General features: G+C 36.1%; 1 protein-coding gene across 1 annotated transcript in view; it reads right to left on the bottom strand.

Moving 5' to 3' along the window:
• Nucleotides 1-1,646: 1,646 nt before the first annotated feature.
• Nucleotides 1,647-26,155, bottom strand: part of CNKSR2 (connector enhancer of kinase suppressor of Ras 2) — a 155,077-nt gene continuing 130,568 nt past the window's right edge. Inside the window, exons 17-18 of the mRNA XM_008588624.1 lie at nucleotides 6,915-7,111; nucleotides 1,647-4,059 (exon numbers count right to left, since the gene is read on the bottom strand). Coding sequence (XP_008586846.1) covers nucleotides 3,844-4,059; nucleotides 6,915-7,111 — 413 coding nt within the window. The 3' untranslated portion in view covers nucleotides 1,647-3,843. The remainder of the gene's footprint in view (nucleotides 4,060-6,914; nucleotides 7,112-26,155) is intronic.

Raw genomic sequence — 26,155 nt, 5'->3', positions numbered from 1 at the left:
GCCGTCGGGGACCGCGGTGTCGTGTACATCTCCGGGGGCAAGGCGGGAAGAGGCGAGGGCGGCGCGAGCAGCCTCCGGGACTTGTATGCCCTGGGCCCTGGGGAGCAGGTCTGGAGCAAGAAGGCCCCCATGAGTACGGCCCGTTTCGGGCACCACATGGCGGTGCTGCGCGGCGCGGTGTTCGCTTTTTTGGGGCGATACGAGCCCTTCTCTGAGATTGAGCGCTACGATCCTGACGCGGACCAGTGGACTCGGTTGCGGCCGCTACCCTACGACCGCTTCTGCTATGGGCTGGCCGTGGTGGAGGAGACAGCGCTGCTGCTGGGCGGCCTCAAGTGGCGGGACTCACGCCAGGTACCTACCCGCAACGTGGTGGGCTACGACCTCGACCTGGACCGCTGGGAGGACATCGGCTGCGCGCTGCCTTGGGCTTGGAGTGGCCTGCAGTGCGCAGTGCTGCAGCTGGCCGAGGGTGGGGACGAGGAGAGGGAGGAAGAGCCTGGAGAGGCGCTAGATTTAGTGCTGGGCTGAATAGGTTAGTTCAAACTGCTCCAGGCGACGGAGGGGGCTTTACCTAAGAATAGAACTCTGTGAGCAGGGTGGCTACTGAAGGTTAAGAGGCAAATAAGGCCTTGGCCGAAGAGGAACATTTCCCCTTGAGCTGAGAACGGGAGACAGGAGGGGTTAAACAGAAGGATATATGGGTCAGCTTCGGTGAGCTAGTGATTTTTGGAAAGGCTCACGCTGGGCTAGAGATGGGCTTTTGAAAATAAAATATGACCTTATTTTCCCTGTTATAGTGTTTCCCTATGTGCTAAAGCAGTGATTACTTTTGTGCCCCCCCCCCCCAAAAAAAAAAGCCAAAGAAATGAACCACAGGAAATTATATACAAAACCCAGAAAATTGTTGGCTATAAAGGCTGTAATAAATAATCCGAGAAGATAGCATTATCTGAATAAATAGTGAACGGAAAGTGCCTTGGTTAAATAGCATGAAATCATTGTAAGGAGAACTATGATTTTATGATCCAGAGCCATGGTTATCGTTCTGCTCTGATGGTTTGATATAAATACGGAACTGAGAGGAAAAATATCTTTAACATTTTTTGTGTGTGTGTGAGAAAGTATTCTTGGTTAAATTTTTCTGTTGCCTGTCCCCACCCCTAGTCCGCTTTTGCCCTGGCTTTAGGCAGTTCACTGACTTTAAGTCATATTTCAGTAACACTTAGCCATGAAAATGATAATCAAGCTCCTCCAGTTAAGTGGAACACTTAACCAAAACAAAACCCCATTTCTTTCATCCTTTTAAAATGTTAATTCTGCAGATATGCTGTAGGTTCTATTTATAAAAAATAATTAAGTTAATTTTGGTGGTTACCACCACTTCTCCAAAAAGAATCACAGAGAAAGGAAAGAAAGAGGAGTAAGTGAAGTTTTAAAGTTCATGCAGGTAAATGGGAAACCAGCTTGATTTTTCAGATCTCAAAGAAGGTACTTGTATTCACCGAACAGGTGCGACTTCTAGCCTGGCCATCAAGGAGGTGGCAAAGTTAGAACTTATAATTGGGTGGGAGGTGGTAGCTGTGTGATTAGATCACAAAAAATGTGGCAAGGACTTTGCATGAATAAAGTAGGTGCTTTATAAGTATTCATTAATAGCTGAATTTATTTGACTTCAGTTTACAGTGCTGCCACTCTCCTAGATTTTAAACTAATGCAATAAAATGTACAGATATATAGTGTTAAAAGGTCTCTTTCATGCTAGGCTAGCCACGAGTCTTGTAAAATTCATTAGTTTAATTTTTACCATTTAAAACAACATAGCTGACTTTACAAAAGTAAATGCTGCTTAGTAGCAACAGAACTAGTCTTCCCATCAACTGCTTGCTGTTTACAGGCCACAACCTGGCCACTGTATACATGACACATCCATCAGGTACAGATATTTTTAAGTGAATATACACATTTGGTCTAGTAAACATCAATAAGTCTAAACACCTGTAACAAGCACACTTCATTTTAGGACAAGAGGTTGTTTTTTTGTTTTGTTTTGTTTACGTATACAAAATCCCACAAATTTAATGTGCGTCAATATCCATGCAGTAAATAAATGTTTTTACAAATAGGGTTTTTTTTTAAATGATAAAAATATTACACTGGACCCAAAATTCCATACAAACATTAATACATGATTTCTCATCCATTTTGACTAAATATAGGATTACTGAAAATGTGCTGTAGAAAGGCCACTCTCCTGTACAGTTGTGCAAAGTCTGCAAAACGGTAGTGATTCAATGGTGGTTCAAAAGCAAAGAAAAAGATCCCCGCTGTGGAGTTTTCACTTTCTCCTCTACAGCAAAAATATTCACTGGCATATATCTGAACTCTTAAAGATGAAAGTACATTCACTGAGCTGTACAGGCAACAGTATAAAGCTGATTAGAAGTAGAGTTTAGGATATAGAATAGTAAAGGAGGGTCCCTTCCTCCTCCTGAAAACAAAAACAAAAACAAAAACAAAAACAAAAAAACCCAGCAAATTGTGACTTGTACATTATGCAGCCAGACACTAAAAAGCAGCACAGTCATTTTCATGCTGTGATCACTTTCAAAAACAAGACGCTTAGAAATGGAAATATAGAAGAGGACTTTTTCATAGACTTCATCCACTCTGTAGAACAAATCATGAAGCTAGGAAAAAAGCCTCTAAATTGTTTCTCTCACATAATTCAATGTGACATCTCTCTGAGTGACCATCACCCTCTTGCTCCTTAAGAGAGAAGTCCATTTTTATGTTTCAACATTGTTTTCTATATTATAACACACATCAGCCTGTAACTAAACATATTTTACTTCCCTGCCTGAATTATAATTACATAAGTTTAATTAACGTACTAGGGGAAAAACTGGAAACTCACTGGAAAGTGGATTCATTTCAGTTTATACCTTGTCTTTTAAGAGTTGGAGTTTAAAAACATGAGTTTGGGCTGAAATTATATATATATAGCTGTTAGCTGCCTTTCTGGGTGAGTTAAGTGTGTTTTAAAAAATCCATTCTCAAATTCTTTTGTACACAATCAGCATTTCATCACTACAAAAATAAAGGAAGATTTAAACCAAGAAAATAAAGCAGCTCTGTCTTCAATTTTGGTCTTAGTTACAAAAACATCTTACAAAGCTTTGCCCTGATACACCATTAAGTGTTCTCATAGATTTGGAATAGTATTTCCATTAACCGGCTTTCACAAGTTAATAGAACTATTAAGACGAATATTAGATACCTGAACTTTTCTTATGTCGATGCTCTTCTATTTTGCTTAACTCTTGTATGCGCATCTACATTTCACAAAAATAAAACTACAGCATTAAACTTTGTGCAATGTTTAAGAAATTCTTAGAACATTTTAATAAATATAAAAAAGGTTTAAATTCTTTCCCACCCACAAGGATGTCTGCACCTGAAAAAATGTGATTTACTTCTGAAGTCTTGTTTATATAAAATTAACTTAAAGGGAGAAAAGATGACCTTAGATAGAAAACTGCCTTTTTGTGGTTTTACTACTTGAAGACCACCTGTATTCAGAATTGTTTGCAAAAGTTAATTTTAAGTCATTAAAGACAGTTGATTTTGCACATGGTAAACATAAGCTGAACACTGATTGCATATAAAATATACAAATGCTCATTAAAGACAGTGGTATTATGACCATATATGGTTTGTTTCATATAGTTTGGTAACATTTAAGTATAGCTTGTCAAGTGTCCCACACATTGATATAAAAACTACCTTATATACCTGTTCAGAGTACCAGCAGGTACTAGATAGCCTGAAGGCAGAATAAACTTACACATGTGTTTCAATGTATGAATGAGTGTGTGTTAGAGAGGAAGTAATTACATCTACTTCAGAAGAAATACTTAATGGGTCATTTGAGGTGGTATTTTGACAGATATCCAAGAAAAGGTCGAGGTACATCTGCTTCCATTGCTGGAATTCTTTAGACGTCAAGTCTGGATTGTCTAGGACTTTATCAATTATGGCTACTTCCCCTTCTCTGGCCTGAAAAGCAAAAGGATTCAACAGTTATAATGGGGACAAACTTTTATTCAAGTTTAAAATATAAAGTTAATATGCAAAAAATTAAGAAGCCCATAAAAAACAGCTCAGCCATTTGGACTTGAATCCTAGTGTACTTTTTTTTTTTTTTTTTTTTGACCAGTAAGGGAATTGTAACCCTTGGCTTGGTGTCGCCCGCACCGCGCTCAGCCAGTGAGCGCACCGGCCATCCCTATATAGGATCCGAACCTGCGGCCTCGGCACTCCCAGCACTGCACTCTCCCGAGTGAGCCACGGGTTCGGCCCCTCGTGTACTTTTTTCTACACCCGAAGTATGCCTCATTTTGCCTACTCAGTGTGATTTATTTTTTCTCTTGGCCTGTGCTGTTGCCCATCTCTGCCTGTGGAAACCTTCCTCATTCTTATATTTCTCGTAATAACTTCGTATAGCATACATTATACGAAGTTATACAGTGAGCGCACCGGCCATCCCTATATAGGATCCGAACCTGCGGCCTCGGCACTCCCAGCACTGCACTCTCCCGAGTGAGCCACGGGTTCGGCCCCTCGTGTACTTTTTTCTACACCCGAAGTATGCCTCATTTTGCCTACTCAGTGTGATTTATTTTTTCTCTTGGCCTGTGCTGTTGCCCATCTCTGCCTGTGGAAACCTTCCTCATTCTTTAAGATCCAGTTCAAAAGCCTCTCACTTTTTTGAAGCCATCCTTAAACACTCAGAAAAAAGGGTTTCTCCCTCATTTCTGTCCCTATACCACTCCATCACTGCCATTGAGTGGACTGATCACATTCTATCTCTTGAGTTACTTTTGCATCTGTCCACTCTCTCCTGCTTTATGATAAGCCCCTCATGTTGAATGAGAGTGAGCATGTCCCTCCTGTTAGCACAAATACATAATTCTTGCTGTGTGAATGTTATAGCTCCCTTCCTGCAGCACTGGAGGCTTGTAATGGAGAATGGCTCTCCCTTCCATTCCATGTTGGAGGGTGGGTTTCAGCTGAAGACTAAGCTTCATTTTGGTGTAACTCACCAAGGTACAATTATCACCTGTGGAAAGAGAAAATCTACCAACCAGGTGGAAGGTGGGATGGAGCAGGAGGGGTTAAGACAGTCTGAGAAGCTCAGTCCTGTCTCTTATGGAGCCAAGGAGGGGTTCGGGAAGTCTAGGAAATGTGAGAAGCCAGTCCTCCGTGCCAGCCAGAGTTGGGAGGGAAAGAAGACAGAAAGGTGCCTAAGAAGTTGTTCCGCTCTGTGAGGCCAAGCAGGATACGGAACAGGGCTGGGACCGAGGATGCTGAGTTGCCTGTGACGGGATCCAAGATTGGTGAGGAGGCCTATTAAAATTACAGGAACTAGACACACCCAGGGTTGGTTCATCAGTTGTCCTTTCCTAGTGGAAGATTTCATTCCCTATTAATTTTCCACTACAAAAGGTATTGGGTTTTCTTGTTCATTTGTACCAATCATTTCTTTACAGTGACTTTTTTGTTATCTTTCTTTGCCCCAGACAGTCAAGCACAGAGTTACGTACCTGGTGATTCATCAGTACTTACTGAACACTGGCAATAGCTCAGATTCTTTGTCATGGGAAGACATGCTTTGGGGGAATCTACAGAGCATAAAAAACAGGGGCAAGGGGCTGCAAGAGATGAGGAGAGGAGCAGGTCTTTAAGATACTGAGAGCCCAACCTGCTTCAAAATGCCCACCTGCCTTCTGAACTAGGCAGTTTGGAACAGAATGGGGGAGGTAAGGATATCTTTGAAGTAGGATTGGTTACTGGAATTATTCTTATGAATATTATAGCTCTCTCTAAAATTCCGGTCTTAGTTACCAAAAGTCCATTAAATTTTCCCATGGATTTCTGGTAGTATTTGCAAGAATATCAATTAAAAACTAAGTGATACTGAAAACTTGGCTGCTTACTACCTGAAATTTTTCCAAATCATTGATTTTCTATTTTGTTTATCTCTTGAGTACTCACCTATATTTCAAAATTACAAAACCTCAGCAGCATGCTATGGATATGAAATAGTTCCCAAAGGAGTCCTTTGACTTTCTGTTTCCTTAAATTACAGCATCACATACTCTTTCTGATAGATTTCTGTTTTTGATTTTTTAAGAGTATAGGGCCTGCTCAAGCAGTTTGTGTGGCGCCTTCCCCCACGCACATGGTAAGGGGGGCTCACTTGTCTTCCTTCTTCCTCAGCTTCCTGCTTCTCTGCTCCTCTGTCCTCACCACCTACTCCCCAATATGGGGGTGGCATAATAACACTGGAGACAATGTAAGCACTTACAGAAACGTGTAATAGGAAAGTAACATGTGAGCTGGGAACCGATGGTGTAAACAGAACAATTATAAAATTTCTACATGGAACATGAATCACTGTGGCTTCACTCTAAATGAGCTGTGTTCATGCAGGAAATAGTCGAGAAGTATCTAAAAACCTTTTAGCACCCACTATTGCATTCTGCATGCATGCTGTGTTCTTTCAATAACTAATGATTACACTACATGGTATATTTATCTTAGGAAATCAAAAAACTGGGGAATAACACCGGCCCTGCAGTTTTGGAAAAAAATTTAAATCACATCCTGTTTTTTCCTAGAACTAAGTCACATAACATTTAGTCAGTGATTTGAGATGTTAATGAAAATCTAAAATGATCTCCTCTTAACCAAACACTTATTATGACATAGAAACAGCTCAGCTCCAGGTTCTTCCTGTTTAGCTCTTCCTCCCCCATACCCCCATCTATATATTTCTTAACCTGCTAATCCACTTTGAGTTCAAAAATAAATCTCTTCAAAGGAATTTCTCATTCCATTTCATATCTTACCTTTAAAGTGCTTTTGAGAATTCTCAGCCTGTGTAGTTTTTCATTCATTACAGGATCATTACATCTTTTTATAAATGATAGCTTGTATTCCATCTTGGTTGAAATGCGATGTTCTCCTAGAGGTGACAGACTGGCTTGCTCCAATGCCCTGTATAAATCTTGCAATGAGTCTCCTAATTTTTCTCCCCTACTTTCACCTGCATTATCAAAAAAAAAAAAAAAAAAAAAAAGGAGAGAGAAAGAAATGAATCCAGTGTAAATAACAAGTTACTTGACACTCCAAAAATCTACTAAAAAAATTAAAAGTATCTAAAAAACAGGATAATGAATGACTGGGAAAATACTATTATATTTTAAAAAAACACAACAGAAAAATCCTCCAAAAACCAACAAAACATCCACACCTGCTAGTTATATTGGGTAAGATTAGATATAGGAAGCTAATTATTTTAGAATAATCAAATAATAGAATTCTTTGATTAACCAAATAGTCTCTTGATAGCAAATCACCATACATGTCTTGAGTCCATTAAGTTCAAAGAATTAGAGTACAAAAAGTACAAAACACAGAAACAATCCTGCACACAATTTAATATTTTATAACATTAATGAATATCCCTTATCATACTGATAAGCATAGAAGTGCTAATTAATGGAACTCTCCTGGTTTAGAAATACTGAATGAACTGAGTTTTATATTTTTCCAGATTCCATACGATAGATTGGCATTCATTGGAGTGTATTTGATTATAAAATCTTCCAATTGTGCCATAGAGGATTACTAGGTTTCATGTGCCTGGCACATCATAAATATAACAAGTGATCATAAATGATCGCCAACGATAATGCTTTTGTAAGATGAAATATGGGAATGTGTCTATATGCAAATATAAGGAAAAAATCCTGCATGAACTAAGAGAAGCTACTTAGCATTTAAGTCTTGGGAAGAAAATACTCAAATATTTTTGAGAAAAAAAACTGGAGACCAGTTCAGGTAAGGAACTTAGATCTAGTTGAACAAATAAAACTTTTAATAGACAGCCAGAGTCACATTTGAGGAATACTAATTAGATTGGCCCAAGGAGTAAATACGGAATGTTGTTCATTCCATCATAGTCCATGTGAATATTTTAGGCTTTCTGACATAGTTAAAAAAAATTCTCTAATTGGTAATAATACTAATTAACATTTATATGTGCTAGGCATAAACTCATGATCTCATTTAATCCTCACAACAATACTAAGAGTAGATCTCTTTGATCTTCGTTTTATAGCAGGGATGTACTTTGCCCAAGGTCACACTTAGTAAGTGGTGGAGCTAGAATTTTAACTGGCAGTCTGGCTTCAGAATCTATGATTTTAACAAGAATTACATACTGCCAATTTTTTCAGTAACCATTTGAACTGTGTATTTAACAGTAGGTGCTAATGAATGTGAGACTCCCTTAAATGAATGTACCTAAAACTGCCAAAACCCCCCAAAACATACAGTAACTTAACTTGAAGGGATCACCTTAGGATTACAAAATAGCTTTATTTAAATTTCATATTCAACTTTTGACTCTGCTACTGAGGTTAGCAACAATTAATGGTAGGTATCTTCACTGAGTTCTTCCTTTAGAAGATCCCTTGTTATCATCCGTACATGCTCTCACTAAGACCTCTATAATGAATTTTTACTTCCTAACCATATATCTAAGTTACAATCTAAAAATAGAAAAATCCCTTTAAATAACAGCTTTAAAACTCTCTGATGGCTCATCCTTGAATGTTTTCAACACCTAAGGGACTTTGAGGGATGGGGAATGGAACTGCTTTGGGGGTTAGGAGCAAGAATGGAAACAAGACAGGGAATTTTAATGGAGACCGGTTTGGAGTGAGGAAGGCACAAAATCATATGGTCATTTAGAGTAACTAAAGGAAGTTGTAAAAACAAGGACACATTTAAACAGCATAATTCAATTTCATAAAATCATAGGCCAGGAAAGGACCCTGAGGAGTTATTTAGTTATTTAGTAATCATTCTTTTTGCCTCAAGGCAAGACTGCATCTAAAGCCAGGTGTAAGTTCATAGAGTTAGAGGGTGGGGTGGAAATGAGAGGCCTAACAGATTTGAATTATAGTAGTTAAGTTATCAGATGGCTTAATATGTTATTACTTTTTCAGCCTGAGAAAGAAAATGAAGGGAAAAAGGGATTTAGATTATAGTTTTAGGATTTAAGGGAGGCAGACGTATTTTTATATAGTAAATTTTTATTTTAAAAGAAGCTTCTTTCATATTACTTAACATTGTAGGGAGTATACATTTTGTTTTAAAAAACATTTTGACCCAGTTTTCTTTTTCCTCCACTTCTTAAAGTTTGTGAAATACTGGGGCAGATGATTAATTTTTATAAAATCTCAATGTAGTTTTACTTTAAGAAAGGTAAGTGAAGATTTAATATAAAAAGTGACATACATAGCTATTAAAAACATAGAAACAGAAAGTTTCTTTCCCCTTTCTTGCCATTACTGGCGAGAAATGCATTCAATCAAAAGACAACATAATTCTACAAAGAATCTGGTTTGACAGCTATAAGAAGAACTGAGTATGGATTTATCTCTGGGCAGAACATTTCAACAAGGAATCACAGAGACGGAACACAGAAACATCTCCAAGTATAGTAATGGGATAGTATGGCTCCTAGCAGCGATAAGTAAGCCCCCAACCCGCATCCCCTGTACATCATACACATATGCAACACTGCACAAGACACAGTACTGGGATGAGTAAGGATAAGAGACTGAGATGCCAGGCTACCACAAAATGCCACCAATTATTTAACATTTTAAGACTAGACAAAGAGTCCTTTTATTTTCAAAGGAGGGGGGTGAGGGGCAGAGTCACATTATAAATCTGATTCACTGTGCTCAACATTCAAAACAACACAGAACTCAACATTCAAGACAAAAACAGACCTTTATTTTCTTTTATAATTTTCAATTGGTTTTCTTGATTTTTCTCAGATGAATACCAATTAAGTCATTTGGGGCTACTGTTGCAGTTGAAAACATGAAAGCACCTTTATTTTCTTCTCCTTTTGCCCTCTTCTTCGTCTCCTTCTCATTTCTCTTCGGTCTTCTCTCTTTTTTTTAGCCCTTGCTTTTCTTCTTTTAGAAGAGGCTTTCTTTGGAAGAGGAGGCAAGCACTTGGTGAGGTCTGCTTCCTGATTGACTTTCTTTCAACTCGCCAGTTCAGCCATTAGAACACTGGCTGAAAACCAGCTCTTTTGCAATTTGAAATGAATGTTTTCTGAAAGTTGGCAAAGTGTAGAAGACCACATTCAAATCACAGGACATATATAGGAACCTTCTGCGATTCCTAATGAGGAAGTTTATCGTTGCTATAATGAAATTTTAATCTGTATCTAATTTATTCAGGAAATCTGGGCCTATACAAGAATAACCTTCCCCCAAATTATATTCACATTTACAACATGTAAATTAGTCCTGTGTCAGATCACATACTTCTTTATTCCAATTTTATTAAAGCAAAGAGAACATATAAAGTTCCCTTTCCTATGTAAAATTCCACTGACTAATAGATTCGAGGATCACAATGAAGTTTTTGACGAATTAACTTGTATTCCATGACAAGGGGGGTAATTTCTGGCTGTCTCATACTTGGCAGAGGTGAAAGAAGATCCTCTCGTCTTATTCATATTCTGCTCCACTATGAAAAGTATTGTGTATCTAGGAAAGTAGTGAGCATCACAATAGTTCATTGTTTGGTTCTTTTAGGTTTGAATATGACCTCCAGGTAGTGAGTGATAAAAAAAAAAAGCTCACAGAACAGATTAGCTAATGAAAAATATTCGTTTGTTGGAACCTCTTGCAAATTGCTTATTAGCAGATGATAACACATTTCTGAAATACCAAAAAGCCTTTGGTTGATTTATCTCCTTACATTCAGGCTCAGTGGTTTCCAAACTTTTTTTGATTGTGCACCCTTACCAGTTAAAACACTTCTATTATTGATAACTTATATACATGTATTATACTATATTAATAGATAGATGTTATAAAACATACACAGAAAAGAAATTCAAAAGGATGAGATGTAAAACCTGAGGAGAAATTCCAAGTTTCTTCTTCCTGTACCTCAGTGGACCCCTGTATACCCTCCTTCAGAGACCTAGACCATGACTTTCCCATGAGTGGAATTTGTCTCACTCATGCTTGCATTTTCCATTCTTCTACCTGGCACAGTGTTTCTTGCATCCAACATGTTCAAATGAAGTGATGGTTTTATACACAAAGTACTCCAAAGAGGGTTCCCTGTCAGGTTGTGTAATTATTAGGACAGCCTACTGTATAATAGTGTTCATATTTCTTTGGTGAAAATTAAGAATAAAAATTTGGGGACCTAAAATTTCACTCTGGTGTCCTCTGCATTTCTCTACCTTTGTGATGACAATGTTAAAGGAGAGCAAAAAATGAAAACAGAACAAATGAGTATGCCAATTAGGCTCATGAAGAATTAAACCAACAATGGGTAGTGAGTTCTAGTACATGTTTTGGAAGGGAATTATCCTCACTTAAAATTGGACAATGATGTCTTCATGGAAACAGTTGTTTCTTCCACAACACAGCTGTGTAATGACCACAGAGGTTGGGCAAGGTTAGATCACAAATGAGAGAGAAGGCTGGACATAGTAGTATTAGTCACCAGTCAAATTTGAAAGGCATTTGTTCTTGTATAACTGCAGAGTGCTTTAAGGCTTCCAGGCGAATGATATCAAGTATGTGGAGAACTATTCTTGTCACAAAGGGCAATTAACATTTGCATTGAGACCACAGGAATATTTTCTATGAATACTAATTTACTAACATACTGTAATGAAGAACTTATTTATATGTAAGGTGACAAACTTTTAATGGATTTAATGTCTTTGTAGGTTTTCTGCTAAAGATGATTAAATATTCAGGGGTTTACACTCCCTGTAATTTGAATTGTTTTATAGTTAAATATTAGCTCTCTTAATTCATGCTTTTACGAGCAGCTAAGTCAACTAGTTCTGCCTAGCACTGGAAAACTTGGGGGAGGGGGAGGGCAGTTTGTTATATAAGAAAAAAGCATGATTTTAAAAGCTGGCTTTTAGTCCTCTCTTTCTAAAAAACTACCTGTTTCATAACTAGAATCAATTTATTTATTCTCTTTTAGGCAAAATGACAATACCCAAGCATTACTCTGATGAACAAATTTAACTTTAGTGAGAAAAAACCTCTCCTTTTAAAGGGCAGTTTGAGAGGCTCCACCAACATTGCTAAGAACATGTTTGAGGAAGACCATGTAAAGCCCATCTCTGTAAGAATGATAGTGTGCTTCGCCAAAATCCAGTACGGCCTGCACTTGTGTCTGTCAATTCCTTCTTTACAACACTAAAGCTTACTTCCATAAACACGTGAAAAAGAGATAGCGCTAAAGTTTATTCTACACTTCTTTCTCTGAGCATGTAATTTGTGCCAAATTATGTGGTCTAATGATACAAATATATGACAGTGGTTGAATTTTCAGGGTATTACAGTAGTGTTTATGATGAATAGTTCAGATGGCAAAATTTGGGCTTCCTTAGCATTGATTTAGTGACCCAAAGAAGGAAGATTCTTTGAAAGAGAATCACAAACATAAATGACAGTCTAGATTTACCCCAGAATTTGGAAAATTTAACCAGTAGAGACATGGAGGTCAAGGTACCTGCCTCTTAGACAGGAATTCATAAGGGGGACAGTTTAAAACCAAAGCTTAGAGATTATTATATTTGAAAATTAAAGTCACCATATTTCTTAATGAGAAAATTTGAAATTCTTTGGTTCATAAAATTTTACTATGACTTAAATAGGGAGAACAACCCAAGACAATCCCATTAATATCAAATGCCAATAAAATGCTTTTTGATGGATTTCTACATATCAGAACCATCTTTTTTTATATATATACTTAAAAAACACATTAAAATGGTTAGAGCACAGAGGCAAATGTAAGGCAGATCAATGTGATTTTATTCACAACACGAATTCCATTTGTGAGAAAGAAGCATAGATTACTTCTTTTTAGAAAGATATTTACTATCAAGCATACTCAGCAAATTATTTAGCTATCTGAAAAGATCTGAATCCAATTGGTCATATTTTTTATTTTTAAGTAATTTATATTTTTACAAGTATTCACAATATGCAATACCACACACTGCAGCAACAGGAAGAAAAAAACATTTCAAAATACAATGTTAAATTACCTCTTCATTGCACAGTAAGAAATATCCATTAATTAGCATTGAAATTATTACAGTGTATCTTATCCAGCTAAAGGAAATTTCACATCCACTACAGAAGGAAAATAAGCAATATTGAGCCATAGGGGACCCAGTTACATATTATTAAATAATATCAGAAGCTAGTTTGGAAGATATCTAGACAAAGTACTTTTTCAGAAGTGAAAACCACAGCCTACAGATTTGGAATATTTTACAGAAAAGAATAGCTCATGCCTGTCCTAAGAGGCAACACTTCTTGTACAGAAGTGCCAAGAAATAAGGAGAAAGTTAGGATTTTAGCTGAGGAATCTAATAAAGCCTGGCATGAGGAATTTTCTTCATTAGTGTCACCAAAAGAAGTCTCTGTGTTGCACCTGAATACACTTTATAATAGAATAAACATATTAAGTTTCAGAGCAGGTTGTGTATACCTTGCCTTAATAGATTACACTTAGTTTATTACAACACAGCACGTCAAGTTTTAAAAATGCAAAATACACTTAATACAGAATTTGCTTTCTCTGCTTTGCCTTAAAGAGGCCACTGAAGAGTTCATTAAACAGCCAGGATTTTCTAGTTATTGGAGTTGATACCTTTCTTTTCCTGGTGTCAGGAGAACACCACTGAGGTGTCACCACACAGAGCCCCTCCCCAGTCAAGACCCTTTCCCCTTCTGTTCTCCCACAAAAACAGCAGTTTTCTGTTAATGTGCTCCATCTTGATTGGCTTTGATCTTATGCTAGTCCCAATGTAGAAAGCTCGCATTCTTCTTAAGAGCGGCCTGCCCCTCTTAATATCCCTTTAGGGAGGCCCCCAATCCAAAACACTTGATGATCTAAGCTTTTTACGAGTCTGTTTTCTGTTATAAACAGCAAGGACGAGGCCATTTTAGTTGCTTGCAAGAGGTTGATGTTGAGTCTGCGCCGTGCCGACTCTCTCCGATCTAAATTCTCTAAACATTAGCTTATCAATCTGTGAGTCCAATGGGTTGAGTGCCAACAGAAGTGGATCCGATTTGGCATGGAGAGGTTCTACCAACTCTCGCAGTGTATTAGCCTAATATGATAAAGCAGTGATACAATATGATGAAAGACCTGCGAGTGCCATTATTTTCAAAGCATATTAGTATTTGTATTAGAAATACCATCATGCAATACCCATGAAGAGAAAATAGAAAAATATGGCTAGAATTGCATATGGTTTTAATACCATAATGTCTTTCTGTTGGCATGCAAGTCTACTTGGCCATAAATGGGACACTTTTTGCTTTAAGCTTGGTTATTTGGAAATGCCAATCTTCTAAATATAAACAATAACACACAGTGCAGATAAATCTTTCCCCACCTTTATACTCGTATATGCATGTCTGTCATTTTAATCAGAAAAGTTTATGTTGGAAGTTTTCTCCACATATGTAAAATAACCAGTTTTTCAAGAAAATTAAAATGTATTCTTATACAAGATCTTTCCTCAAATTCACTCAATCAAGAAGTATGAGAAAAGGTTTTCTAGTCTTCTAACCAGATCAGAAGGCTATCTAACTACCATGATATATATGCTACCACGTCCTAATAAGTGAGACAGTGGAATAGTCCAGTTAGTACCACTCTGTTGAGGGGGTTGCATGCTGAATGATACAAAGTGAAGAGAAATGAAAAGCTATAATAGAGTAAACGTGATGGAAAGTGACTTTACACCTGAGCATAAGCTATATGCCAAGGGATTAAACTGAACAGACTGAAGTTTCTGAATGACCTGAGAATCTAAGAACAATTTGGATAAAATAAACTGCAGTCTCTTTTAGTTCATTTTATTTTGGATCTTGAAGAATCCAAATATTGTCAGCAGGCACAAATTAGCAATATAAATATTTGAAATTTTTATTTCTAGCCTAGGGCAGATTTTTTATCTGCAATATCCTAGAGTGGCTTTTGAGTTATAATGAGAAGAAGAAACACACCGGAAGAGGGAACAGAAAAAGCCCGTTATTACTACCTCCCTTAGAAAATGGGAAGGGGCACATGTTGCCCATAATACTGATATCTAGAAAATGAGATGCAGTATAGTTCAGAAATCAGCAGAACTAATTTTTGTTCATCACATCATACTCTTTTTGCAGAAAAGGGGCGGGGAACTAAGTAATCTTCATATGTAAGCCAAATGAAACAAAACACAATACCTCATTTTTTTAGAATATTATAATACTGGAATGCTAGCTCTAGCTTCCACCACTTTGTTTCATAAGGTCATGGAATTTTCAAACAGCAAAATTGTAGGCAATCTAACCTTGGGCACAAGGTCATTTCTAAGATTAATCTGTTCTTAATTTATCTATGCAATTCAAATATTTTATACGTTGTGGTTTTGAACACATCCCTTATTTCCCCACAGAAATAATGTTACACAAGTGATTTAATTCCCTAATGCCTATTTAATCCATACTAAACTGAATTAGAGTCCTGGCAAGCAAGTCATGCTTAGTTACATCTATAATATTGTTTCTACAACACTGCTGAATTCTACTCTGAGACTTGAAACACCTATTCACTTTGGCGCCTTGCCAGAGTGCAGGATGGTGGGGGGAGAATCACTATTTCAAAATGGCTACAGCTAGTTACCAACGTGTGTATATTAGCATGACAGAAGATAACTCCCTAGGTCAGGGTATCTCTTCAACTAGTAGTGGTCAGTACCACTGGCAATAGAATCTCAGGAGTGGGGTTGGGGTGTGCTTGTTAAACACTGATTTCTGGGCTTTATCCTTCATATACTGATTTGAAATTTATGGGTATGGAACTCATGAATCTGCATTTTAAACAAGCAACCCAGGTGATTCTCTCACTTACTGCGGTTTGAGACCTCCTGCTTTTGGCCAGTCACAATGACATGGGCTACGCAGTTGGCAGGGCTGGTTAGAGCAATGCCAGTTTTTGTACTGCATATACAAGCAGTTTCTAGGTCAGAAGCCCTGAGGTTGGGGACTTCACATAGCATTTTATTTTTAGTCCCGTCACTAGTATAACATTGTATCACACAGTTCAAACAATTTCAATGTTTTTGCTGAGGAATCTTGGTCTATTGAGATTATGGCAAAATGAAAGAAGCCTTGGTAAACTTCTTGAATAAATTCTTTAAAGATATACTTTTATGTATTGTTAAATAGTTCCTATTTATTTATGAGGTAAACAGAATATCTACAAAGATACTCCTAGACTCAACCCCATTATCAATTGTATGTCATGGTGTGTGCATTATGAATCTAAAGTATGAATGCATTGGTGAGCCGGGTGGGTCCAAGGCAAGGGCACAAAGGGCTGCTGGTGTATGGCTAATTCATACAAAACCTCTAAAACACAAAAACAAACCCACTTCATGATACTGCTCCATGAAAGTCTATCTTTAACTTCTATGAATCTCATATTTATGTCTAACTTTTTGCAAGTACCTGATTCTTAACACTTTCCTACCTTTTTCTCTGTATTTTCATTCGGCTCTCTCTATGTGTTCAATTCTCTATTTCTACCCTTCTCCTTTGTAGCTGACAACTTCATTTATCTTCACTCAAATAATCAAAATATTCAAAATAGTTAAAATTATTTATTATAATGACAGACTAATTTTATTACTGTTTGCCAAAAGGACAAGTTCCTTTAAAAAAAAGGCAGCAAAAATTTAAATTATATGACTCTTGATTATTTTGTTTTCTTTTAGTTGATATCCTAACTATAAAATATTCCCTATTCCAGGGAACAATTATTCTATTTTATGGAATGAAATGTTGCCTGATTCTAGAATTACATTAAAGCCAATTGAGACCTTTAAATTAAATTTCTTGTAATTTTGTTCTTTGACTTATCTGATGACCACAAAGGGACCTAAAGGAGACTGCTGATGACCCTGAGATCCTGTGAGGAACATAGGAAAGTGCTGTTAACCCCTTCATGGGGGACCACTGTCTTCCTCATGGAGACCCAAAAGTCATCAATAAGTCCTTCAGGTCTGAGCTATGCTCTCTTTTGCATTTAAGCCCCCTGATCTCTTTGGCTTTTTGTGGTGCTTCACCATGGGTTTGCAGTGACTGAGTCACTGGCAAAAAGGGCTATAGTTTTAAGACTAACTGACAGCAGTTGTGCACGTGAGGGAGGCTTCAGGTGTGACTGGGTCAGACAGAAACTAGAAAATCATTGGCTAAGTTGGTCAAGGGGGTCTTGAAGCCAAAAGTCATTATGTCTCCGAGAGACCCAAGATCCAATATAAAAATGGAATCCTAATTTTTAAAGATCTGTGTATTCTGCCTTTTGGTATGCCTGCCTTTTTCTTGTGAAAAAGAAAAGTGGCCCAAAACAATCTGAACCATGGGAAGTCTGCTAAGCTCATGAGGCCCAGAGAAATATGAGCATGGGGCTTCAGTCACATCCCCCTTGCCCATGTCCACGAAAATTGCTAAAGGTGTGTTTTGTCAATAGTATCCAGACTTGCTTGCCATCACCAATAGGTATAAATTATCCAGATCCTATCAAAGCTGCATAATGTGACACTTTCTTTGTTGCAATGTTCTGGAATTTATGATGCGAAGAGCAATGTATAGCCAATCAGCAGCTTTTGTTATTTTAGTGAACCAATGTAAATTCTTGACAAGCAACTTTAGAACTCCTAAACTTCTTCTTTTCCTTTAAAAGTCTGCCTGGAGCTGGTTAGTTAGCTCACTTGGTTAGAGTGTGCTGTTGCAACACCAAGGTCAAGAGTTTTGATCCCCTTACTGGCCAGCCACCAAAAAAAAAAAAAACCTAAAAAAAAAAATAAGGTCTGTCTGTAACTGCTGCTTGGTAGAGCACATATTTATGGCAACTTTAATTTGTGTCTTCTGGGCTGCAGTCCTCAACCTTGGCCCAAATGAACTCACTGTTTTATATTTTTTTAAAAATTACCTATTTCTGTTATTAAAATAAACTTCACTATTTACCAAGCTTTTGGCCAATTATATTTTGAGAAAACAGCAATATATCTATGCTACCCCAAAGAAAATCAGTAGCGTTTCCATTTGGCATATTACTTAAATATTTATTAATCTTCTGCTCATCACTGAAACCTCCAATTGTGAAGCCACCAGCTTAGCTGGATAAAGAGAAACAAATCTTGTTTCCCAGTTGCTATCTCCCTGGAGATCTGAATGATGAACCCAGATGTAATGCCATGTTGTATCATGTATAGAATGATTTATTCCAGTGTGGATCCATTTCACTTGCAACTTCTTTGAGACACAGATTGAACTCACATAGATATTTTGAGGAGGATGTTTCTTTCCCTTTTTATGTATTTAAAAATTGCCCTATTAAGTACCATCCAAACAATAAAGCAGAAATATAAATTCTGGAAACATATGTTTTAGAAATGTAATCTAGCTTCTAATAGTGTACCTGCTAGGAATAGCTAAGGGTTCTTCAATCAAATGCCTGAGGATTAGATTATATAGTGGGTAAGGGTGGAGGCACAAACATTTGCAAGAGACTGATTAAGTCTGAATACAAAATAGGTTAAAAAATATTTTCCTTAATGAATAAAGAGAAGAAAATACTTGAAAATGGAAATAAGAACTGTTTAGGCCAGATAAGTACTTACAAAGATTATCTTTGAATTTTAAGAGAGAACTTGGTTCCATTTATTCGGTTCCATTATTAGTGAACTTGAGGACAAATTAAAGGGCAAAGCCACAGACTACTTGTCTTAAGCTGCTTGTAGATAACAAAGGTCACCAATAGCAGATATCCAAACCTATGAAGAGCTCCTGGGAGAGAATTTTTTGTTTAACACAATTATCTAGGCCCCTCCCCCCTTCTAAGTGTATATGTTCAGATTTAAGTTTCTCTTTTTAAAAAACAAAGATATCTAAAACCATGAAGTGATACTCAGTGATAAATACTTTAAGCAGCATAAGTATTAGGAAGATTAGGTTCATATCTTGGTTCAGAATGCTTAGACCAAAAGAGAGACTAATTGTGGCTTGAGTATAATTAGTCCAAACTTTGAAGGCCTGTTTTCTCGTAAAAGATTGAGTTCAAAAAGACAGGAAATCAGATTTTAAAAAATTTGTTTGCTTATTTTTTGTTTAATACAATAGGGGGAAGGAACTGAAAAGTCTTTATTTTTATTTTATAAACAAGGAGTAAAATTTTCATGATAAAGTATAAAGTATCAAATTTTCAAAATAAAGTGATAATAATAGTAAAAAGTAATATAGTTTGTGCTCACTCATAGCATTTATGGAATTAGCAATTCCAGGTAAATAAAATATTTGATGAGCCTAGCCACAGGCAAAACAGATAAGGAAAGGCTATTTCCAGTAATTCCAATATTTCTCTAAATTGCCAGATTACAGTTCCATCCTGTGTGTATAATTCACAGGAGATGGAGTATTTTCTTATGAAACTAGTATCTCATCTTAATGTACCTATTACTATATTATGAACTTAGAGTACATTTATGACTTAGTTATCTGTGAGTATACCACACATTCTGGCTTTTTCTATCTGCATTAAAAATCTCTATCTGAAATAATGGCAGACCTTAAGTACTCTTTAAATGAAGCTTATATATTGGCAACAGTTGAAAAGGTCTTTTACATTTAATAGTCACAGAAGTACTTATTATGTTAATTCAATTTACCACCAGTTTATTTTCAATGAACTGTCTAAAGATATTTCAGAAATATGTATTATGAAATTTTGACACATTATACTGTAATCATAAATGTCACCATTCAGATCTTAAAATGGAAAACAAGAGGAATTAATTTTTATAGACACACATTGTTCAGTAAGGATTTAATGGGTGCCTACAGGTATATATTCTATTTCAAATATCAAAGGTTACGAGTAAATATACAAAGATGATAGTCTGACTTCAAAGAGTTCATGATACATTTCTACAACCCTTCCCATTTCTGTCTTAAAAATTTATAGTTAAGAATTATCTACTTTATTTGATTTAATATTTGACCCCTTCATCCTAATTCATTCATATTTTAAATATTTCAGTAGATAATGTTATTTTGAGATTATTAATAAAAGAATGTTAAACTCCAATGAAATAACTTTAATAAAAAACATTCATGGAAAGGTATTCTTTCAGCAACGTGGGTAGATGGCAGCCTACTGGAAGATTGGGTTGCTTTTGCAATCAAATTTTTTTTTTCCTTTTTTTTTGTCTTTTTTCGTGACCGGCAACGGATCGCAACCCTCAGTGTTGCACCCGCACCTCGCTCAGCCAGTGAGCGGCCGGTCTGTATGTGGGATCCAAACCCTCGGCGGGAGCGCCGCCGCACTCCCAAGCGGCGCACTGTAGCAGTGCGCCACCGGGCCGGCCCCTGCAATCAATTTTTTGATTAACAATTACTTATTTAAAAATAATCCCTTTAAAGTTTTCATTCCAGTTGAAATAGATACAGAAGTAATACAGCTGAAGTCTGAGACATGAACCCACTACAAGAAACAGTAGACTTTTTTTTAATGCCTAAATACTTTAGAGATGAACAATGCAGGTTTTGACTTCTAAGAATTTTCAACTCCTACCACCACCTTATATGTTTATATTAAAAGGATATAATTTGATAGAACATATTCAGTCTGGGTGATAATCAGTGTGAAGTAACTCAGTGATGAGAACTGCCAATCTGGTGCACGAGTGAGTCACACAACACTTCATCTGTGACTATGTTTGATCTGACAAAACTAAAAAGCAAACTGGGACCAAATTGTTTTCTTACCTATTTCTTTCAATGGATTCTTCTTTGGTCCTTCCAACCCTACTAGAACATTATCTTTCCTACCTGATAAGTACTCTGAAAAGCAGTTCCAATCTTATCTGGACCTTGATCCACTTATGTGACTGGGTGGTAAAAATGTCTTCAGGACACTGTTTATACTTCCATGACCCAAGCTATTTAATTTACCCATTTCACTTGACTTTAATTCTCTAAATTGGACATTCAGAAGGAATAACAGGTAAGGGGTATGTGCACCTGGGAGTTGGGGTTATGAAGATACATTTAGTATGTTTACTCCATCAGAACCTACTCAAAATAGACAAAGGACTTTGCCCTTATGTCCTTTTGCTAAGTTGTTGATCAGCTAACTCAATCTGTGGTTGGTAAATTTTGATGCTATGTAATTGTGCTTTTACTGTCCAGCTTGTTTAGGAAGCAGTCAATGGCACAACTTCCTAATTCTTAAAAATTTTACCTAAAATAAATGAAGACATGTATATTTTTCAAATTAACAGCAGCACAGATCTTTGTGAACTTTTGTCCTATAGGCCAAGTCCACTCTATTCTTATTCTCATACTAAATTTGTATACTGTCCTCAAATTACTGCCACCTTGATTTTGGATTTTAGGATTACTTTTTTTATTTAAGAGAAAAAAAGAGTATCATTCAGTATCAGCTCCAGTATCATGTCATCCCTCAAGACTAAATGAGGGGAAAAAAGGGATATTGATCTACAAGAGTGAGTGAAATACTAAATTCTTTTCAACAAGGGTACAAAATGTTGTTGGTTTGTGTGTGGGGGCAGGGGGGGAGGGGAGGGAAGGGGGTTGAGAGTAAAGTAAGAAAAGGAGTGATTCTTATGTTAAAAATCTAGACATTATTTCCTTTCATGCTGCACATGATTGTAGAAGCTTGAAATAGACTTCTGCTTACTCTTTCTGACTGAGCTTGCAATATTACAAAAAAAATTGCAATACTGATTTTCTTCCTTCAATAACTTCTAAATGTTAATACCTTATTAATAACCTCCTTGGCATACTAGCCTGACATTTAGGATAATTTGCTCATTAACTCTGGCAAGAAGGAACTGCTTTGGGGGCACTGCCAACTGAATTTAAGAATAACCAAAAGTACCTTTCCCAGCAAAGCAAGTGCCAAGAAAGATAAGAAGAATATTCAAGAGACATTTGTAAGAACCTAAAATTGTATCATGACAGTTATTTATCATTAATATTTTTTCTTTACCTCAAATTTGTTAAAAAATCTAATCTCTCACTTTAATCAATGGCATTTTTCACATTTCCTTTTATTTTCCAATCTATAATAATTACATCATAAACTATTCTCATAAATGACCATTGGTAATGCCTGCATACTTCAACATTCAAATTTATTATATTGTTGGGCTGGCTGGTTACTCACTAGGTAAGAGCATGGTGCTGATATCACCAAGGTCAAGGGTTGGGATCCCTGCACTGGCTAGCCACCAAAACAAATGAAACGAAACATATTTTTAGGTGTTCAAAATGTACTATGTACATGACAAGAAAAAATTAATTTGGTAAAAATCACTATAAAACTTTTTATGTAAGAAATACAGCATGAATGTAAATAAATTAGCGAAAACGTCTATCTTAACTAAAAACAGAGTAATGAGTATTTATACTCAATCTTAGCTGACTTTGAAATTGTTGGTTATTAAGTTTTGAACAAGCAAACTCATCTTGAATTTGGGAAAGAAAACTACTGAATCTAAGAACATATGAAAAAAAAAACACTTTTCAAAAAATTCCCTATTATATATGAGTTTCATTTTTCCCTCCTGACACAACTGTATGACACTGCCCTATTAAAGATTGTAAGATTTACTAAAGAATTAGAGATATGCTGACTGTCAATGTCCTTATGAAAAAATACAAATGACTTAATAGCTACTGCAAAAGGTTTCCAGCTGTATCTGTGTTTAACATTTAGCATCACATGTTGAATTTCACACTCACCAATGTAATTACAGAAAGCTAGCGTCATACAGGAACTTCATTAGAGTGAGAGTTCCTTTTGCAAAATTCAAACATTTGAAATGTCAGAAGGTTCTCTGTATTGTACGACTTAATTTGCATTCAAATATAGTAATGGATTGCTAACTCCCTACTAGCAAACAAAATAAAAAATCCAATTTATTAATAAATTTGTTTCCCATCTTTAAATTAATTATAGTACCTTTATGGTGCTAGCTTATTCATAATATATTTTTAAAAATAAGGACAATTCCATATTTTGTTGAAGTCAGGACTTTTTTGATTTCCTATTTAGTATATTTATTTTATTAAACAAGAACCATGTTGCCTTCTCTAGGGTGAAAAAACACACCATCCAAGTAGAGATGCCATCTTAAGTTACTTTGCAGGGATATGCAAATCAAAGAGTGAATTTGGGATTCCTAAGTTTCACTTATGACTTCCTTACAATCTCCTTTGAGTGGTGCCATTTTTTTTTTGGGGGGGGGGAACAAAACAATGATAGCAGCTATAAGGTAATTAGTATCTCTATAATAAATGTGATCATCAAAGACCTCTGTGAAACTTTGGCCCTATTTGTGAAACATGTACTCTCGCGTGTGGGCGTATACACATACATATACACTAGTATCACAAATTTATATATATATAAAAGAACACATGACAAAACATTGTACTGATCTGCATGATCTTCCATAGGTAATTCATCAGACCTATCTGGATGTGCTGTAACTGGATTTATAATGATAAATTACATCAATCCTTCCTTGTTAAGTCCATGTATACTTATAATCAAGGTTCTAGAATAACTTTTCTCATACTGATTTTATTTTAAGTGCAGCACTAATCTAAAAGACAACAATATTGGATTTAGAAACAAATTTAGAAAATCCCAAGCTAAAATTAAAATCAGCATTTTAAGACCACCAACCAAATGTACATTAAACATGTTTACTACTATTTAGGAATACTGTCACATAATTTGAAATGGAACATTATTCCTTAGTAATTGACTATGCAGAGTACACACCATAAATACACACAAAACCAGATCTGACCAAGGAAAATGTCATGATGACATTTTCTTTCTCCTTACTGTAAATCTTCAGCATAGCAATAGAAAGCCTGTTTTCTCTTTGTGGAAAATCAATAAATACTTCAAAAGCAGAAGCAAAACTTGTCTTCAACAAAACAATATATTTTATTTATAGAAGGCCTTGGTTTCCAAGGTCTTAGTTCAAGTCATACTAGGAATAATTTCAGATCTTAGTTGTGTGGGCAGATCTAGTCTCCATGGTGATGAACAAGTCAGCCTGGGAAGTGGAAAGAACTGTGGTACATTGCTCCCTATAGAAACAGTCAAGCTGAAATCAAATGGACAAAAGTCTGAAGCTCCAGTGAACTGGTACTTTACCTCAGGAGTTGCCATGGCAACCTGCTAAGAAAGGTAGTTACAGATACCCACATCAAATTATCACTAAGATGTCAAATCAAAAGCCAAAACATATGGGTTAAAAGTAATAATTTATTTGCCAGTTCTGAATTTGTTTTTCTTAAACAGGATCTAGGAGTTTAACCGAGGCATTCCTATTTTTGCAAAATATCATATAATCTATTTAGTATTCTTTTTTATAGAATCCTAAAAAATAGCACTGAACAACTTTTACTCTTCTTCAATTTAGTATAAACATTCTGAAGACAAACCAGTTTAGCCTGTTAGCTTAGTAATAATAATCACAATACCAACATTTGTATTTTACTTTCTAATTTATAAAGTACTTTTATATGTAGTATCTTGAAGGAAAATGCAGAAAATAAGAGAATCTCACTAGAGTACACTTTGGTAATGAATTTTTATTTCGTACCACAAATGAGAAATTAGAAGTTGAACACAGATTAAAGTATGAATGTTGCATTCTTTAATTGTTCCTTTCCGGTCAACATGGATTGACTCTTTGGATTTGTAAGAGGCAATAGGAAGTATTGTTTTATCATGAGAGAACACACATAAACTACAATATATCAGATTTGGTATCTCTAAGTAGGGACTGGTAAGATCAGTGGTAACTCTCAATTTTACTCCTAAATCTGTTGCTCTTCTATGCCCCACCTCCCCAATAATAAATAGATAGATAGATAGATAGATAGGCAGAAAGATTTGTATTGTTTCTAAGAAGATGGATAAAGTTAAATTTGGAAGGAAAAATTAAAACTTTGGCCACCACATAAAATACATTTCATATTGGTCTCCAGACTTAATTCTTGGGAAGTAGTTTTTAAAAAATATTCCAATATTAACATATTAGCTATAAAAAGAATCATGTCAAAGTTTAAAATACTTAAAAAGAGTTTTGACTCAAGTGGCGGCATTGTTTCACTGTTTGTACATTTAATGGTACAAAATTTTTGGACACTGATTAGTTAAAGTTGGAAGGTTCACTAATTATAATTTTTAGCAATAAATGGTAAATGTGATTAAAAGATCAGAATGAGGTTTTTGCTGTATTTGATGGAACATACTAATGGTGATCTTGACCTGTTGTAATAAAACCTAAAAAGTTTTAGTTCCTTTTATGTAGGTCTAATATATATACAGGAAAAGTATCTGAAAGAAAACATTTTGCCAAATTTTAACCTGAATTAAAATTACAGATATGAGGGTCAATATGTAGTTGAGAACATTCACTTTGCTGTGAGAATGTCTTAGTCTGAATCTTAGATCTGTTATTAACTAGCTTGGAATCCTGGATCATGTTATTTAAACTCAGTTTCCTCATGTAGAAGATGAGGATAATAATAGTATTTACCTCATAGGGTTGTTGTGAAGATTAAATGAGTTATATTATTCCTTAGAATAGTGTCTGACACATAGTAACCACTCATTAAAAATGTCATCTATTATTTGTAATATAGTAGTGTGCTAAAAATCTACAAAACTTAAACAAAATGGGGCCGGCCCGTGGCGCACTCGGGAGAGTGCGGCGCTTGGGTGCGCAGTGATGCTTCCGCCGCAGGTTTGGATCCTATATAGGAATGGCTGGTGCGCTCACTGGCTGAGCGTGGTGCGACACCGCACCAAGGGTTGTGATCCCCTTACCGGTCACAAAAAAGAAAAAAAAAAAAAAAAAAAAAAAAAAAAAAAAATAAAAAAAAAAAAAAAAAAA

This window comes from Galeopterus variegatus, unplaced genomic scaffold (genome assembly GCF_000696425.1).
Source record: "Galeopterus variegatus unplaced genomic scaffold, G_variegatus-3.0.2 Scaffold4928, whole genome shotgun sequence".
Classification (NCBI taxonomy): domain Eukaryota; kingdom Metazoa; phylum Chordata; class Mammalia; order Dermoptera; family Cynocephalidae; genus Galeopterus; species Galeopterus variegatus.
This window is presented reverse-complemented; position numbering and strand designations above follow the sequence as displayed.